The sequence below is a fragment of the Cetorhinus maximus genome, unplaced genomic scaffold, assembly GCF_964194155.1.
Source record: "Cetorhinus maximus unplaced genomic scaffold, sCetMax3.hap1.1 HAP1_SCAFFOLD_425, whole genome shotgun sequence".
In the NCBI taxonomy this organism is placed as follows: Eukaryota; Metazoa; Chordata; class Chondrichthyes; order Lamniformes; family Cetorhinidae; genus Cetorhinus; species Cetorhinus maximus.
This window is the reverse complement of record NW_027596370.1, coordinates 285,931-302,430: the sequence shown is the minus strand read 5'-3', so window position 1 is coordinate 302,430 and position 16,500 is coordinate 285,931. Positions and strand designations below refer to the sequence as shown.

At 44.3% G+C, this 16,500-nt stretch overlaps 1 protein-coding gene across 4 annotated transcripts; it reads left to right on the top strand.

Moving 5' to 3' along the window:
- The first annotated feature begins 3,919 nt into the window (after positions 1-3,919).
- On the top strand, positions 3,920-15,784 carry LOC144673663 (nucleophosmin-like). 4 transcript variants are annotated; one of them, XM_078535391.1, is made up of 11 exons: positions 3,920-4,529; positions 5,340-5,422; positions 5,964-6,083; positions 7,724-7,817; positions 9,452-9,561; positions 9,971-10,008; positions 10,453-10,519; positions 11,225-11,329; positions 12,144-12,242; positions 14,451-14,525; positions 15,646-15,784. In XM_078535391.1, exons 2-11 carry the CDS (start codon positions 5,375-5,377, stop codon positions 15,691-15,693), a joined length of 804 nt encoding a protein of 267 aa, XP_078391517.1. In that variant the 5' UTR covers positions 3,920-4,529; positions 5,340-5,374; the 3' UTR covers positions 15,694-15,784. The 4 variants fall into 4 exon arrangements, with proteins under 4 accessions (XP_078391517.1, XP_078391514.1, XP_078391516.1 ...); XM_078535388.1 differs by lacking the exon at positions 3,920-4,529 and adding an exon at positions 4,747-4,856; XM_078535390.1 differs by lacking the exon at positions 3,920-4,529 and adding an exon at positions 4,747-4,856 and having other exon boundaries at positions 9,971-10,009; positions 10,469-10,519.
- The last annotated feature ends 716 nt before the right edge of the window (positions 15,785-16,500 follow it).

Here is a 16,500-nt window from a genome sequence, read left to right as displayed (position 1 = left end):
CCCAACGGTACAGATCCCTCCTGTTCCAATACTGATGCCAGTGCCCCACGAAATGGAACCCCTCTTTCCCACACCACTCCTTTAGCCACGTGTTTACTTCCCTTATTCTCGCGTCCCTATGCCAATTTGCACGTGGCTCGGGTAGTAATCCAGAGATTATAACCCTTGAGGACCTGTTCTTTACTTTAGTTCCTAGTTCCTGATAATCCCCAAACAGGTCCTCTTTCCTAGTCTTACCTATGTTATTTGTCCCGACGTGGACCACAACAACTGGATCCTCCCTCTCCCTCATCCTTTCAAGCCGGTCAGAGATGTCCCTCACCCTGGCACCGGGCAGGCAACATACCATGCGGGACTCTCGATCCTGCTTACAAAGGATGCTATCAATTCCCCTAATTATAGAATCCCCTACAACTACCACTTGTCTTTTTGCTCCCCCCTATTGAATGGCCTCCTGTGCCATGGTGCCGTGGTCAGCTGGCTCATCCTTCCTACAGCCCTGTTCCTCATCCACACAGGGAGCAAGTACCTCGTACCTGTTGGACAAGGTCAAGAGCTGAGGCTCCTCTGTTCCTGAACACAGGATCCCTCCACCTGCCTCACTTGCAGTCACACCCTGCTGACCCTGACCACTGACCGAAGTTGAGGTACTTAATCTACCGGGTGACAGCCTCCTGAAACAAAGCGTCCAGGTAACTCTCCTCCTCCCGGATGTGCCGCAGCGTCCGGAGCTCGGACTCCAGCTCATTAATTCTGAGCTGGAGTTCCTCCAGCAACCAACACTTGCTGCAGGTGTGGTCACTGCGGCTCGCAATGGGATCTGCCAGCTTCCACATCATACAGCTACAGCACATCACCTGCCCAGCCATCTCGACTTAGATAATTAATTTATTAATTAGCTTTGCAGTGTTTTTGTTTCAAATTCGGTGCAGATTTCCTACCAACCAATCAGGTCACAGCTTTCCTGTGATGTCACTTTTTCAGTTTTGGCTTCAGTTACTCTGTGCCCCGAGATCACTGCTCTGGTGCTCCTCCCTCCGAGTCTGTTCCCTTGAGACAAGGCCGCGAATCCCCGAGGTAATCTAGATTTATACCCATCGCTCCGGTGCTCCTCCCTCTGAGTCTGCTCCCAGGATTTACTCACCAATCAGCTGCTTTTTCTTTAAAATCCACTTTCAGAAGAGTCTCTCTCACAGGTCTGGTGCACTCCTGAAGGCACTGCCTCTTCCTCTTTTTTTTAGGTTTGAGGAGGAGGGAGGGATGGAAACACTACACTGGATATGGAAGATTGCAGACCTTGAATCTGATCCATTGGTTGTGGGATCGCTTAACTCTGTCTATTGCATACTGCTTTCTCAGTTTGGCACGAATGTAGTCCTGTGTTGTAGCTTCACCAGGTTGTCACCTCACTTTTAGGTATGCCTGTTGCTGCTCCTATCACGCCCTCCTGCAGTCTTCATTGAGCCAGGGTTGATCCCCTGGCTTGGTGGTAATGGTAGAGTGGGGGATATGCCAGGCTATACGGTTACAGATTGTGGTTGATTACAATTCTGTTGCTGCTGATGCCCACAGCGCCTCATCAATGTCCAGTCTTGAGTTGCTAGATCTGTTTGAAATCTATCCCATTTAGCACAGTGGTAGTGCCACACAACACGATGGAGAGTATCCTCAACGTGAAGAAAGGACTTTGTCTCTAAAACGACTGTACGGTGGTCACTCCTACCGATGCTGTCATGCACAGATGCATCTGCGGCAGGCAGATTGGTAAGGACGAGGCTGAGTTGGCATTTCCCTCCTGTTGGTTCCCCCACCACCTGCCGCAGACCCAGTCTAGCAGCTATATGCTTTCGGACTCAGCCAGTCGGTCTGTAGTGATGCTACCGAGCCACTCTTGGTGATGGCCATTGAAGCCCCCAACCCAGAGGACATATTGTGCTCTTGCCACCCTCAGTGCTTCCTCCAAGTGGTGTTCAACATGGAGAAGCACTGATTCATCAGCTGAGGGAGGGCGGTCCGTGGTAATCAGCAGGAGGTTTCCTTGCCCATGTTTACCTGATAAAAAATCTTTCGAGTTATCAACAGTCACAGATTGCAACTCTTTCGAGTACAATCACAGTTTCTTGGTTTCCGGGAGTGGGACATGAACCCACAACCCTCTGATTCAAAGGCGAGGGTGCTATGAACTGAGCCACAGCTGACACCTCCCAATTTTTTTCTTTCAAGTTATCAACAGTCACAGATTGCAACTCTTTCGAGTACAATCACAGTTCTTGGTTTCCGGGAGTGGGACATGAACCCACAACCCTCTGATTCAAAGGCGAGGGTGCTATGAACTGAGCCACAGCTGACACCATGTTTACCTGATGCCATGAGACTTCATGGGGTCTGGAGTCGATGTTAAGGACTCCCAGAGCAACTCCCTCCTGACTGTATACCGCTGTGCTGCCACCTTTGCTGGGTCTGTCCTGCCAGTGGGTCAGGACCGTATGTCCTGGGATAGTGATGGTGGGGTCTGGGACATTATCTGCAAGGTATGATTCCGTGAGGATGACTATGGCAGGCTGTTGCATGACTTGTCTGAGGGACAATTCTCCCAATTGTCTTACAAGATGTTAATAAGGAAGACTTTGCAAGGTTGATAGAGCTGGGTTTGCTGTTGTCATTTCCGGTGCCTAGGTTGATGCTGGGTTGTCCGTCTGAATTCATTCCTTATTGAATGGTTTACAGTGGTTTGCTACAACTGAGTGGCTTGCTAGGCCATTTCAGAGTCAACCACATTGCTGTGGAGTCACATGTAGGCTGGACCAGATAAGGATGGCAGATTTCCTTCCCTGAAGGGCATTAGTGAACCAGATGGGTTTTGACGACAATGGCTTCATGGTCACTATTACCAAGACTAGCTTTTTAATTCCAGATTTAATAATTGAATTTAAATTCTATCAGCTGTTATGGTGAGATTTCAACCCATGTCCCCAGAGCATCAGCCTGGGCCCCTGGATTATTAATCTGGTGACATTACCGCTATGTCACCGCCTCCCCTAATTGATAACAGTTTTGGGGTTACATCTGATAGAACGGTGTGCAGCAAATTCACGGGAGATAGGTTAGAGTGAGTGAGGGGAGCAGAGAAATTCAGACGGCTGATGTCCAATGAGCAATTTTCAATGAAAATATCAAGAGTGGGTAAGAGGCCAGAGGGAGAGGTCCAGGCAGAGGGGCAATACTGGTGATGAATAAAAGCAGTCACTGTTTGGGGAAATGACTCCTGGCCAAAGAAAAGCTCAGCATCGTGCCCAGTTCAAAATTCACTGTGGTGGAGATGTAAGCACAAGAAGTTCAAATGCTCAGGGTTAAAGAGAGGAAAGTCAGAAGGTAATGTGAATACATGGCAAGGCAAGAAAGGATGGGGTCAGAGGGAAGTGAAGGGGAAGAAGGATCCAGAGGTGTGTTGGTACCGAGGAGTTGTTGAAGCTGGTGATCCTTAAGACCTGAAAGGAGGAAGAAAAATTTTTGTTAAAGCATCGGATGAGACAAAGAATAAAATGAAACTGCAGAGCAGGACAATTCAGACAGAGTGAGTTGTTGCTGCTTGTGAGAGAGGTCAAGAATCACTGAATTTTTACAGTGCAGGAGGCCATTCAGCCCATCATGTCTGCACTGGATCTCTGAATGAGCAATTCCCTTGGTGCCATTACTCCGTCTTCTCCTGGAATCATGCACATCTTCCTTTTCAGATAAGCATGTGCATGTGGCACATGGCACTGAGTGTGAATCTCCGCATACAATGCCATCTTTTGTTTCTTGTCTCATTTGCTCCCCTTTTAACCATACACCATCAAACCTTTTGTCATTTAATCTCTCCTGTCTTCCACTCTCCCACTGACATTCCCTTTATTCTTTTTTCTACCCTCCCCACTTTTACCTTCTTAAAACCTATTGCATTTCCAACCTTTCCCAGTTCCATGGTCGAAGACCTGAAATGTTAACTCTTTCTCCGCAGATGCTGCCTGGCCAGCTGAGTATTTCCAGCATTTTCTGTTTTTATTTCAGTTTTTCAGCATCCACAGTTTTCTGCTTTTGGATTAGCCTTCTTCTGCAGCCTACCCCATTGAAGTGCTTATCTGAGCCCTCTGCAGTAGAATTAATCTGTGACTTCACCATCTAGTGAGTTAGCACCTCTGCTACCCTTGTCCCTACTCTGGGCACAGTGTACTTTTGGCAAGTGTCTCACCATTTGTAGATCCCACCTCAGGGGACCCAGGGGTCTAGACAGAGTAGTTAGGGAAAAACTATTTCCATTGGTGGAAGGATCAACAACCAGAGGGCACAGATTTAAGTTAATTGGCAAAAGAAGCAATGACGACATGAGGAGAAATATTTTGATACAGCGAATGGCGTGGATCTGGAATGCCCTGCCTGAGAGTGTGGTGGATGCAGGTTCGATCAAGGTTTACAAAAGGGAATTGGATTATTATCTGAAAAGGAAAAAGTTGAAGGGCTACAGTGAAAAGGCAAGGGAGCGGCATGAGGTGAGTTGTTCTTTCAGAGAGCCAACACAGACAAGACAGACTGAATGGCCTTTCTCTGTGATGTAACAAATCTATAGATGGAATGAATGTGATGAGGTTGTCCACTTTGGTGAGCAGAATAGTAAAGCAGATCACGTGTTTCCCGCTGAATGATAGTTGGTTTGGGCTGGAGTCTCGCGATAGTATGCGGGAGGGGGCGTGTCCAGCCACGTTCCCGGGTGTATAAAAGCGGCGGGGGTGGGCGGCGCAGCGCCAGAAAAAGCACTAAGATGGCGGATTGCGAGTTAGAGAGCGCCGCGCCCCTGAGGCCGCAGAGCTTCTTATTCGGTAAGAGCCGAGCCCGCACTAGGCCCCGGGGGGAAGGGGTTCATGCCGATCGGGAGCCGGATCCCCTCGCAGGGTCAGTCCCCCGGCCAGGCCCCGGCTCCTGGTGTGGGGGGCCCCGGCTCCTGGTGTGGAGGCTGCAGGCGCCATGTGGAGATGGATCCACGTGTTGGTGAAACGGCCTCGGATCCCCGGCTTTAGGCAGCGGCGGGGAGGAGAGCGGAACACGCGGAGAGTGGGCCCGGGTGGGGGAGGTGTAACTGGTACCTGTATAATCTCAGAGCATGGATCCTGTAATGTAACTGGGGGAATCTGCCCTGGACCCGGGATATTTGAAGGGATTGGGGACCTGGCGAAGCTTCAGTAACAACGCAATATCAGGATGATGTTGAGAGTCACCTTTCCTCCTTATGATGGGGTTTACTAGATTTATACATGTTTATATCTTGAATTTGTTCGCTGACGGATATTTTTCTCTCACTTCAGGATGTGAGCTCAAGGCAGGTGAGAAGGAATACAAGATGGAGGTGGACGACGATGAATCTGAGCATCAGCTTTCTTTGAGAACGGTGAGTGTGTTTGTTGCCTCTTTCACGTTACTGACCATCTGTAGAAAATGTACCAAATAAACACTGCCCTGAACCCAGCAGCCCCTCCTAACACCACAGCAGGATTTTAGTTCAGAGCAGAAGGTTTAACATGCTTGGTGGGCAGATTTGTCCCAACTTTCCTGCACTGGCTACAGATCTGGATGTTGAAGATGGGGGTGTGGAGGTTACAAAGCAGTGAATACTGGAGTTGTACAGGTGGTCACTTAGTGAGCGTAATGAGAGAATTTAATATTTTGAGCATATATCCCTCATTTTTGGATATTTTTATTATTGTGCATAATGATATATGTGTTCATTAACATTTTTGAAGAACTAGTGAATTCTGGATTGTTGGCCAACACTTGTCCTTATTGGAGTTTTTTAACCATTTATCCCACAGGGCACTGAGGTGAAATATCCATTTAAGTTTTGATTTGTAGGTTAAACCAGAGTACAGTTTTGTAGTAATGATTGCATTTTGTAATTTCTAATTGGGCTGCCTCCAATTGGATTTTTCCAGGTTTGCCTTGGTGCTGGTGCAAGTGATGACTTACATCTGGTCGAAGCAGAAGGCTTAAATTCTGAAGGCAAGAACATGAAGATCACTTTGGCAGCTCTGAAGTTGTCAGTACAGCCGACAGTGAGTATCCAGTTTATAGTAAGCGGACTAATTGGTCAAATTTAGACTGGGGAACTCTGGGAGAGATATGTGATGGTTACAGTTTGGGGCAAGAGCAATATATTTTATAACAGACCATTAGAATAAACCTGCAACATCAATTTGTCCGTCCTAAGAGAGAGAGAAAACTTGCATTTATATCTCGCCTTTCAGAACATTGGGATGTCCCAAATCTTATTACAGACAGATGGGTATTTGGAACAAAGTCACTGTTGTAATGTAGTAAATACAGCAGCCAATCTGTGCATGGCCAGATCTCTCAAACTGGAATGAGATACCTGACTATATAACACCCAAAAAAATACTTGATATTCTGTATTTAAATTCTTCATTCACTAATTGGCTGATGCAAGCATGCTCATTTTGTGGTTCTTGAATTTCAATCTGAGATTCCTACTGAAGCAGTCTGTGTCCATATGGAACAAGACCTGGACAACATTGAGCCTTGGGCTGATAAGTGGCAAGTAACATTCTCACACTGCACAAGTGCCAGGCAATGACCATTCTTACCAAGAGGGAATCTAACTATTGCCCCTTGACATTCAATGGCATTACCATTGCTGAATCCTCCACAAACAACATCCTGCAGTGGGGGGTTACCACTAACCAGAAACTGAACTGGACTAGCCATATAAATACTGTGGCTACAAGAGGTCAGAACCTGGGAATTCTGCAGAGAGTAGTTCACCTCCTGACTCCCCAAAGCCTGTCCACCATCTACAAGTCAGGAGTGTGATGGAATACTCTCCACTTGCCTGGATGAGTGCAGCTCCAACAACATAAGAAACTTGACACCATTCAGGACGAAGCAGCTGCTTGATTGGCACCCCATCCACCACCTTAAATGTTCACTCCCTCCACCACCAATGCACGGTTGCCATCTAAAGCAACTCAAGGCTCCTTTGACAGCACCTTCCGCTTTGAGGTCCCAGTTCATTCTACATTCCTATCTACACCCATGGTAACAGTTGTTCCCTGTTCTGCACAGATGCTGCCAGAACTGCTGAATATTTGCAGCATTTTGTTTTTATTTTAAATTTCCAAAAGAAATATTTCATTTTTGCTTCCCATTAATATAATAGGATTTGTTATTTATCCTCATGGGGGGATGCTAGCTGGTGGAATTCAAATTCAATTAATAAAACATTTGGAATATAAAGCTGGTCTCAGTAATGGTGACCATGAAACTAGCATCGATTGTCATAAAATTTTATCTGAGTCCTTTTGGGAGGAAAATCTGCAGTCCTGTCCCCGTCTGGCCAACAAATGACTCCAGACCCACAGCAATGTGGTTAACTGCTCTGAAATGGCTGAGCAAGGCTGTCCTTTCAAACCCTTGATGTTTAGCTGGAAGCTGAATAAAGATTCACACATCTAACCAACAAGTCAAAGGGCAACTCAAAAGACATTGTCTGAACTGACTCATTGTCAGCTTATTGGCCAGAAATAGCCTGTAGACCATCATGTAGATGACAAAAAGTTACTGATGGGTCAAGTGCTCCAAGCTGCTTGAAACATTTTACATGGATTGTCCGAGTATTGCTAAGTTTTAACAGAAGCTATTTATTTCATGGCGATTTTTACTTTTCCATTTGACACAGGTTAGTTTGGGAGGATTTGAAATGGCACCACCTGTGACATTCAGACTCAAATCTGGAGCAGGTCCTGTGTACATCAGTGGCCAACACCTTATTGGTAAGTGGGCACTAGGCAATATCTGTTGAACAAGGGACTGCAGCCAAATAATTGATATCACACTTGGGGTTGAAGTGCTGAAAGTTTGAGGGGACAGGGAGTGAGATAATTCAAGACTGGGCCATCATCTTGAAAGGGGTGGGAACGATGCTAGAAACACTTGCGGAATATCTGGAGAGAAAGATGGGGTTGATGTTTCTGTTCTAGGACTCAGTTTGTAAGCAGCAGCATTGTCAGATAGCTCAGTTGGCTGGATGACTGGTTTATGATGTGGACTGAAGCCAATAGTGTGGGTTTAATTCCCATAACGGCTGAGGTGTGATGACCCTCAGGTTAAAGTCACTGCCAGTCGTCTCTCCAATAAGAGAGCAGCCTAATGGCCTTCTGGGTCTACAGCGGCTGCTCCTCCTCCCCCGTGTTGGTTCGTGCTGATTGGAGGCAGTGTGCTGAATATTTACACAAGCACAGGATGGCACTGATTTCCAGGCTGGTATTTTTATGAACTAAAGAGTGATCCTTTTTAAAAACATTAAAACACTAATATTGGTGGTGTTGTAAATAGTGAGGAGGAAGCCTTAGATTACAGGGTGATATAGATGGGCTGGTAAGATGGGCAGAGCAGTGGCAAATGGGATTTAATCCTGAGAAGTGTCAGGTGATGCATTTTGGGAGGACTAACATAGCAAGGGAATACACAGTGAATGGTAGGACCCTAGGAAGTACAGAGGATCAGGGGGACCTTGGTGGACATGTCCATAGATCCCTGAAGGCAGCAACACAGGTAGATAAGGAGGTTAAGATGAAATGAAATACATGCCTTTATTAGCCGAAGCATAGAATATAAGAGCAGGGAGGTTATGTTGGAGCTGTATAAAGCGCTCGTTAGGCCATAGCTGGAGTAGTGTGCACAATTCCAGCTGCCAGACTTTGGCAAGGATGTGACTGCACTGGAGAGGGTGCAGAGGGGATTCACCAGGATGTTGCCTGGGCTAGAGGGTTTCAGCTATGAAGAGAGACTGCATAGGCTAGGGTTGTTTTCCTTAGAGAAGGCTGAGGGGGGACCCTATAGAGGGGCATAAATAGGAAGGAACTTTTCCTCTAGTGGAGGATTCAATAACCAGGGGGCATAGATTCAAGGTAAGGGGCAGGAGATTGAGGGGAAAAAAAAATTCACCCAAGGGTGGTTGGAATCTGGAACAAATTGCCTGAGGGGGTGGTAGAGGCAGGAACCCTTGACATGTTAGTATTTAGATGAACACTTGAAACGCCATAGCATGCAGGGCTGCAGGCCAAAAGCTGGAAAATGGGATTCGAATAGATAGATGTTTCACGGCTGGCAGAAACATGGGCTGAAGGGCCTGTTGCTGTGCTGTATGACTAATAGCTAAGTTTCCAGTGCATGTCTGTATGAAGACAAGGCTGCCTCCTACCTATATTGAACAGGTTTTCTAAAGGCAATTGATATTGGTGGGGAATAGGTAGCCATGGTTCCATACAGGATCTCCCATCTCTGCCGTTTTGTAGAAAGCTTTTGGGGTTTGTGTTGTGTCTTCTGTATGTGCAGCTCTGAGGTAGTCAGGAGACTTTGAGATGAAGATAGGGCGACTTCAATTCCTTTCATCTTGTGTTTTAAGCATTGGATGATGATGATTTGGAATCTGATGAGGATGACAGCATGCTGGAGGACACCACATCGAAACAAGCTATAAAGCGACCAGCTACTGGCGCATCCAAAATAATGCAGGTATGTACCCAGAACTACTCAAAAGCTGCATTCACTGATCCACTCACCAAGATTACTAAACCATATCTCAGTGTCTTTCTTGGCATTACTCAGCTGAGTGCTGATTTTCAAAAATTCAACAACCTTTAAAGTGCCATTAACTCTCATACAGGTGTCTGGAAACCTTAATAAGCACTGGTATCTGCCACACATCACCAAATTGTATATTTGCAAGTTGGTTGCTAGGCTGTTCATGAGCACTGAAGATTTGTACAGAAGTGTTACCTGCTCAGATTGAAATATTTCCAGAGGAGCATTTTCCTTCCTTGCCAGTTTATTTCTGCCCCCACCTGCTCCTCCCCTTATGCATTGCAGTTGCAGCAGTAACTATGACCGTGATACCAAGCTAAAACTTCTCTTTGTTCAACAGAAAAAAATGAAAGTGGAAGACTCTGATGAAGATGACGAGTGAGTGTTATGATTTTCACTGAAGCTTTAGTGGGAAGCATTGTAGTCCCTGTGTGGGAAAGTTGACCTGTCCTGTTCCTGATGTGGACTGACAGCAGCACTGGGGGAGGCTGAAATTAGAACTGAGTTGCAAAAGTTAAACAGATGACTTTAATAAGGAATTTACAGCCCAGAGTTCAACTCCTTATGAATTGTGAAGCTTATCTGCTGCAGTATTTTTAAGCAGTCTTTTGTTTAGTTACATTTGCTTCTTGTGGAAGATAGATGAAGATGTTGACATTGAAAGCTTAGCCTAATATCAATGATGCAGGTACTCAGAGGCAAAGGTTTGCAACAAATTTGTCTGACAGCAATGTTAAGACATGGGAATGTATCCTTCCAGTATAACATATGAATGTTATCAGGGAGTTGACTGTCTCTCTAAAGGAAGTTTCTTTGTTTTAGGGAGGAGGATGATGATGATGATGAGGAGGAGGAGGATGAAGATGAGGATATGACCCCAGCAAAAAAGGTAAACCTGGTAAATAACATTCAGAGGCTAAAAACTGGGACCTGTGGAGACTGCTCTGGCAGGCCATTGTGACTGTCAAAGTATATATTTTATGGAGGAGCCGCCACCCACACTGATAAAACTACCCCAGAAAAAGCAGTTGATGCTAGCTCGATTTAAAATCAAGATTAATATTTACTTAACAAGGGCACTGATGGCTGGAGTTAGGGTGTAGTTCAGCCATGAGCACATTGAATAGTAGAAAAGGCCCAAGGTGCTGAATTATGGCCCACTCCTGTTAAGTCAGGATCCAGTTAGGAAACTGAACAAAGATAATGTGGAGTTGAACTTGTCATGTGGCTAGGACCTTGTAACTACTGCTTGATGCCACATTGTGTACTATGACAGCCTGCATTCATGTAGCACCTTGACATGAAAATTTCAAAGCACTTCACAGGGTCCAGTCAACATTCATCTGACATTGGTCCATGAAATGAGCTATTAGAAGGGATAGTTAATGGTTTTCAAGGGAGAAACGCTGAATAGGCTTATGGAGTGAATTCAAGATCATATGGCCCGAACAGCAGTAGTGGTCGGAGGGTTGGTGAAGCCATGTCAGAATTTGAACACATGGGGATTAGAATTCTAGCCTTAGGACGTTACATAATTCCACCTCAAACCACCACAATTACTATTTTTTCCAATTATTTTTAATTGTGTTTGCAGCCTCTTCAGAAAACTCCACTCAAGGCTACCCCTGGATCAAAGGGAACTCCCAACCAGAATGGCAAAACACCCACCAAATCCACACCAGCTAACAAGCAGTCAAAGGTTAGTGACCTTTACCCATAGTTTGGTGTAATGCTGCTTCCATACAACTTGTCAAACAGAGATCTTGTCTGATTTGAGATGAAATGTAACAGCTACAAGGCACAAGCCAGAAGTGTGATGGAACACTCTCCACTTGGCCTGGATAAATGCATCACTCAACACAAAAGCTGGTCGCCATCCAGAACAAAGCCTGATTGGTACCTTATCCTTCACATTAATGAGATACAATGCAGCAACTTGAGGTTGCTTCAACTGAACCTCCCAAACATAAGTACAGCATGCGACAATTGCCTGTACAAATTCCCCCTCCGTGTTACACACCATCTTGACTTGGAAATATATTGCTGCACCTTCCTTGTAGTTAAGACAAACAATTGGAACTGCTTACCTAAGCACCATCAAGGAGGCAGCTTGCCAACTTTTCCAAGGTAGTTAGGCATTGCTAATTATTGCTGGCCTTGTCTGTGACACTCCAATGAGTTTAAAAAGCTACAGTAAGAAATGTTCATATTAAATTAAGTGTTTGTGTCCTGTATCCAAAGATCACTGCTGTGTAGTCTTTTACCATCAAGGTGTCAATGGTAACGTAATGGTGAGGCATTTGCTTGTGTTGCCCTGTAGCTGAGAGACTACCTTCTTGTGTAACCCAAATGAAGAGTGCAGGTAGCTACAGTGTATTCAGGCATTTAGACCAACTGGTGCAATTTACTTGCTCTTCAATGTTCAGAGTGTACCTGTGTTTGGAGGGGGGGGGCAGTGTGTGTTTTATTTTTCTTGGGACAGTGGTGTGCTCATTGTTTGCTTTTCCCTTCAGACACCAGAATCCAGCAGTAAACCCAAGACACCCAAGACCCCAAAGACACCAATGACTGTTGAAGAAATCAAGGCCAAGTTGAAGACTTCAGTGGAAAAAGTGATTTTTGCCCACTCACTCAACTTAATCTATATCCATCTGCAAACACCTTATGTCTTCTTCACAACATACTTCCCTACCCATCTTTGTCTCATCTGCAAATTTAGCTACCACACCTTTGCTCCCTTCATCTTAAGTCATTGATATAAATTGTAAAAAGTTGAGGCCCCACAGACCCCTGTAGGACTCCTAGTCACATCATACCAATCAGACAAGGACCCATTTATGCATAATCTCCATCTCCTGCCAACCTTCTGACCAGGCTAATTTTACCCCCTACACTGTGAGCTTTTATTTTCCACAATAACCTTTGATACAGCACCTTATTTTCTGGAAATCCAAGTACAGTACATCTACAGGCTCCCTTTCAACCACAGCACATGTTATTCCTTCAAAGAACTCTAATAAAATTAAACAGGATTTCTCTCAAAACTATGCTGACTCTTCCCAATTAATTTGAGCTTTAAGTGCCTAGCTAAAACCTATTTAATGATCAACCCTAACACCTTCCCCACAACAGATGTCAAGCTAACTGGCCTATAGTTTCCTGCCTTCCTGCTGAAATAGAGGGGGAATCTCACAGAACCTTTCCAGAATCTGGGGAATTTTGGAAAATTAATACACCACCACATCTTCTACCTCATTAGTCACCTTTTAAGGCTGAGGATGAAGCAATCCATGTTTCTTTGTCTTAATTAATCTTTTAGTCATTCTCTGCTGTTTATATTCTGACCATCCATCTGATGTGCTACTTATCTTTGTACAGTTATATGCTTTTTCTTTAAATTTAACACTTTTCCTAACTTCAGTTAACCATAGATGGTGGGTCCTTCCTTTAGGATTTTTCTTTATAGTAGTAACTTTTCCACATTATACTCCATCTGCTAGACTTCTACCCACTCACTCAACCTATCCATATCCATCTGCTACCTCCTTATACCCTCTTCATAACATACTTTCCAACTTTGGGTCATTTGTAAATTTAACTACCATGCCCTCACTCCCCTCATCTAAATCCTTGATATAAACTGCAATATAACATACATCCTGCCATTATTATATGGTTAATCTAATTACTTTCTTAATCAACCCCTTAATTCCTACATGAACCTCATTCTTTACTTACTCAGTCCCCATCTCACTCCAGTGTAGTCACCTGTCTCCTTATGCACCCCTCACTGATGTGGTTTGAAAAGTCTGTCTCTTTTATAGACCCTCTGATGAGTCACTAGCTAGTTTAGCTTTCTGCTACAGTAATTAACACCACTTGAACTAACTGCTTTCAGGTGATTGACAGATAACTGCCACTCCAGGCAGTTCTCTATTTAACAAGCTAGCCTAATTTACTTGAAGGTTAATACAATGTCAGGTCTTGATTCTTAACCTATCGTTGAAGCTGAAAATTCTTACCAGAACTTAACGACATGAACCTAATTTGCTACTCAGTCTGTCTCCCTCTCACTCTGGCCTAGTTGCCTGTCTTTTCATGTGCCCCTTACTAATCAATACAGAATGCATTGGAAGACATGAGCATGATCTACTTCTGTGTTCTACACTGCTTTCCAGGATAAGTGGCTGTTTAAGATTTGGTTTGACATTAACATCCAGCAAAGTGACCATTCCTCATGAAGTTAGAGACTGGCTGATTAGCAGGGGGGTAGCATTGCATTGCAGCCTGATCCTATCCTTTTACCCCTGCATGTACTCTCTAGCAGTGGGGATTAGAAATTTGCTCATTCTCTTGTCCTGTGGTGAAAAGTTTGGGTACTGAAGTTATCAGCTCCATTACTACTGCCTGGGATCAGCTTTTGAATCCAATGTTCAAAATTGGGGGGTTTTGATACAAGTGGAAAAGTTTTATTGGTAGATTCAGTAACTAAAGGATTCTTAAGATGATGGGCAATATAATCAGCAGGGAGAGTAGAATTTTTAATGCAGTGAATTATAATCTGGAGTACACTGCCTCGACCACAAGGCATTTACAGAGCTATAGGGAAAGTGCACTATTAATAGCTCTTTCAGCAAACACAATGGACTGAATTGTGTTCTGTAAGATTCAGGTTCTGGGGTGTAATGTTTCTAATTTCTGTCCTGTTTCTTCACATCAGTCATTAAATGTAAGGGTGGGGAGCAGTTGTGTTTATACAAAAGTTCAGATTCACTGATGTGTGTGTGCTGAAAGTGACTCTGCATCTTTTTTTTCCACAGGGTGTTGGTATGCCCAAGCTGGAGCCCAAGTTTATAAACTACCTTAAACATGGCTTCAGGATAGAGGACCCCAAGGTGAGTGTTTGATTTCAAGCTTGTTCATTAATTTTTCAGTCCATGCTGACAGGTTAATCTTGTAGCAGCTTCTTATTACAGTTTATTACTTGTTTCTCAGCTATTGTGTTGATGTGACTGTTCTGATGGTGAATGCAGATAGATGTAGCTCTTATCGCAGTCCACTGGAATTGCCTGTTGCTGGGGTAAATGTGTGAAGTCTGGCAAGAGCATTGCTCATCCCCCTAGAACCCTAACCCAACAAGATTGGGCAGAGCAACGCAAAAGTAAAATAGTGCAGATGCTGGCAATCTGTAAAAACACAAAATGCTGGAAATAGTCAGGCGCTCAACAGCATCTGTGGGAAGGAAAACCAGTTAATGTTTCAAGCTTGTGACTTTTCATCGGAACTGAGGAAAGTTAGAAAAATAATGGGTTCTGAGCAAATGAGCATGAGTTACCAAGTGGCCAAGATTGGGTAGAGTCTGAGTATTGTCCAGTATTGTTAGTGGCTGCTGGATGGAGCTTCAGTGCTTTCTAATCAAATTAACATGTTTGCAGAATGGGTGTGTAAATTGAAAATGAATAAATGGAGAAGTGATTTGAAAGGATTTGCACGCTCGTGTTCACAGAGGTAGCAGTGAGGGTTAATAAGCCCAGAGAAATAGAGAGACATTTATAGAGGAGTCAAGTTCAAAATGCGAAGTTATATTAAATTTGTATAAAACCTTGATTTGATTAGAGAGTACTGTGCACACTTCTGGTTTCTATATTATAAAATGATGGAGCCCTGGAGAAGGTGCAGAATATATTTACATGGATGATACTGATCTAAAAGATCTATCAGACTGAGGTATCTTGCTTACGAAAGACAAGATCGTGGGTGACCTGATAAAGGTTTTTGACATTAATGTTCAATAGGGCAGATTCTGCTACGTAGGGTGGCTGCATTGAATAACACATGTATTTAAGGGGACGGTCGGTGAGGGAGAAAGGAATAGAAGGATTTGATATGGAATGTGGTAAGGTGGGAGGCTGCTGGTGTGGAATATGAACACCAGCATAGTTATGTTAGGTTGTATGGCTTGTTTCTGTGTTGTAAAATTCTTTGCCAGGTATTAACTGCATTTTTGTTTTGTAGATCATCAAAGAACTTTGGGTGTGGAGGCAAAAAATGGATGGGAAGTAGAGGAACTGTAGCAGTATTAACTCAAACGTGCTGTGAAAACCGTACTCCGTTCTTGCCTCTGTTTTTGTAAATAAAACAATTTGTTTTACAATTCTGCCTCATTGCACTAGAATGCTTTCCACTCCACTATGTTGGGGTAATGAGTGAACAGGATTTGGCGTGAGCTAGGATACGGGCAGCAGAGCTTTGGGTGAGGTTTTCAGCAGTTGTTGGACTGAGGCAGTGAAAAGACTACAACATTATAGAGGTGTGAGTAGGTGGTCTTTCTGATGGAAAGAATGAGTACGGCTGGTTCATCCTCAGACAATGGCCAGGGAGAGGGGTGGGAGTCTATGACTGTGGAATAGAGTTTGTGAAGGCATGCATTCAGCACTGGATAAAACATTCCAGAGGCTTGCGGGCTAGAGCGGTTACCCAACCAAGTGTTCCTCCAATTTGAACCAGTCCTTAGTCTTTCCCACTTTGTTAAATTGGATTAATGATCTATAGAGGCAAATAATCCATTGTAAAACCTCTTGGGTTGCCTCTTGAGTCTGTTGGTTATGGCAGTGGAGCCAATTCCTAATTGAATGTCAAATTCCTACTGATACCACTAGCAACCTATTCTGAGACACTTTCTGAAAGCATAGATGGACAAATGTCTAACAGATTTCATCCTCTGGTGCAGTTATTTATACGGAAACTCACCAAGGTAATTTTATGAAACTCCGGTTCTGGGGAAGGCGGGGGTAACTAGTCTCTCTCAGGCAGCAGAGAAACAAGCTGACTCTAATCTTAGTGGCGTGAGTGGGAATTGAACCTTTTTCC

Coding starts and splice junctions, on each gene's coding strand:
- LOC144673663 (XM_078535388.1), top strand. CDS start 4,799: ATGGCGGATTGCGAGTTAGAGAGCGCCGCGCCCCTGAGGCCGCAGAGC. Junction 10,009..10,452: donor GACTCTGATGAAGATGACGA/GTGAGTGTTATG, acceptor TCTTTGTTTTAG/GGAGGAGGATGATGATGATG. Junction 14,526..15,645: donor TCAGGATAGAGGACCCCAAG/GTGAGTGTTTGA, acceptor TTTGTTTTGTAG/ATCATCAAAGAACTTTGGGT.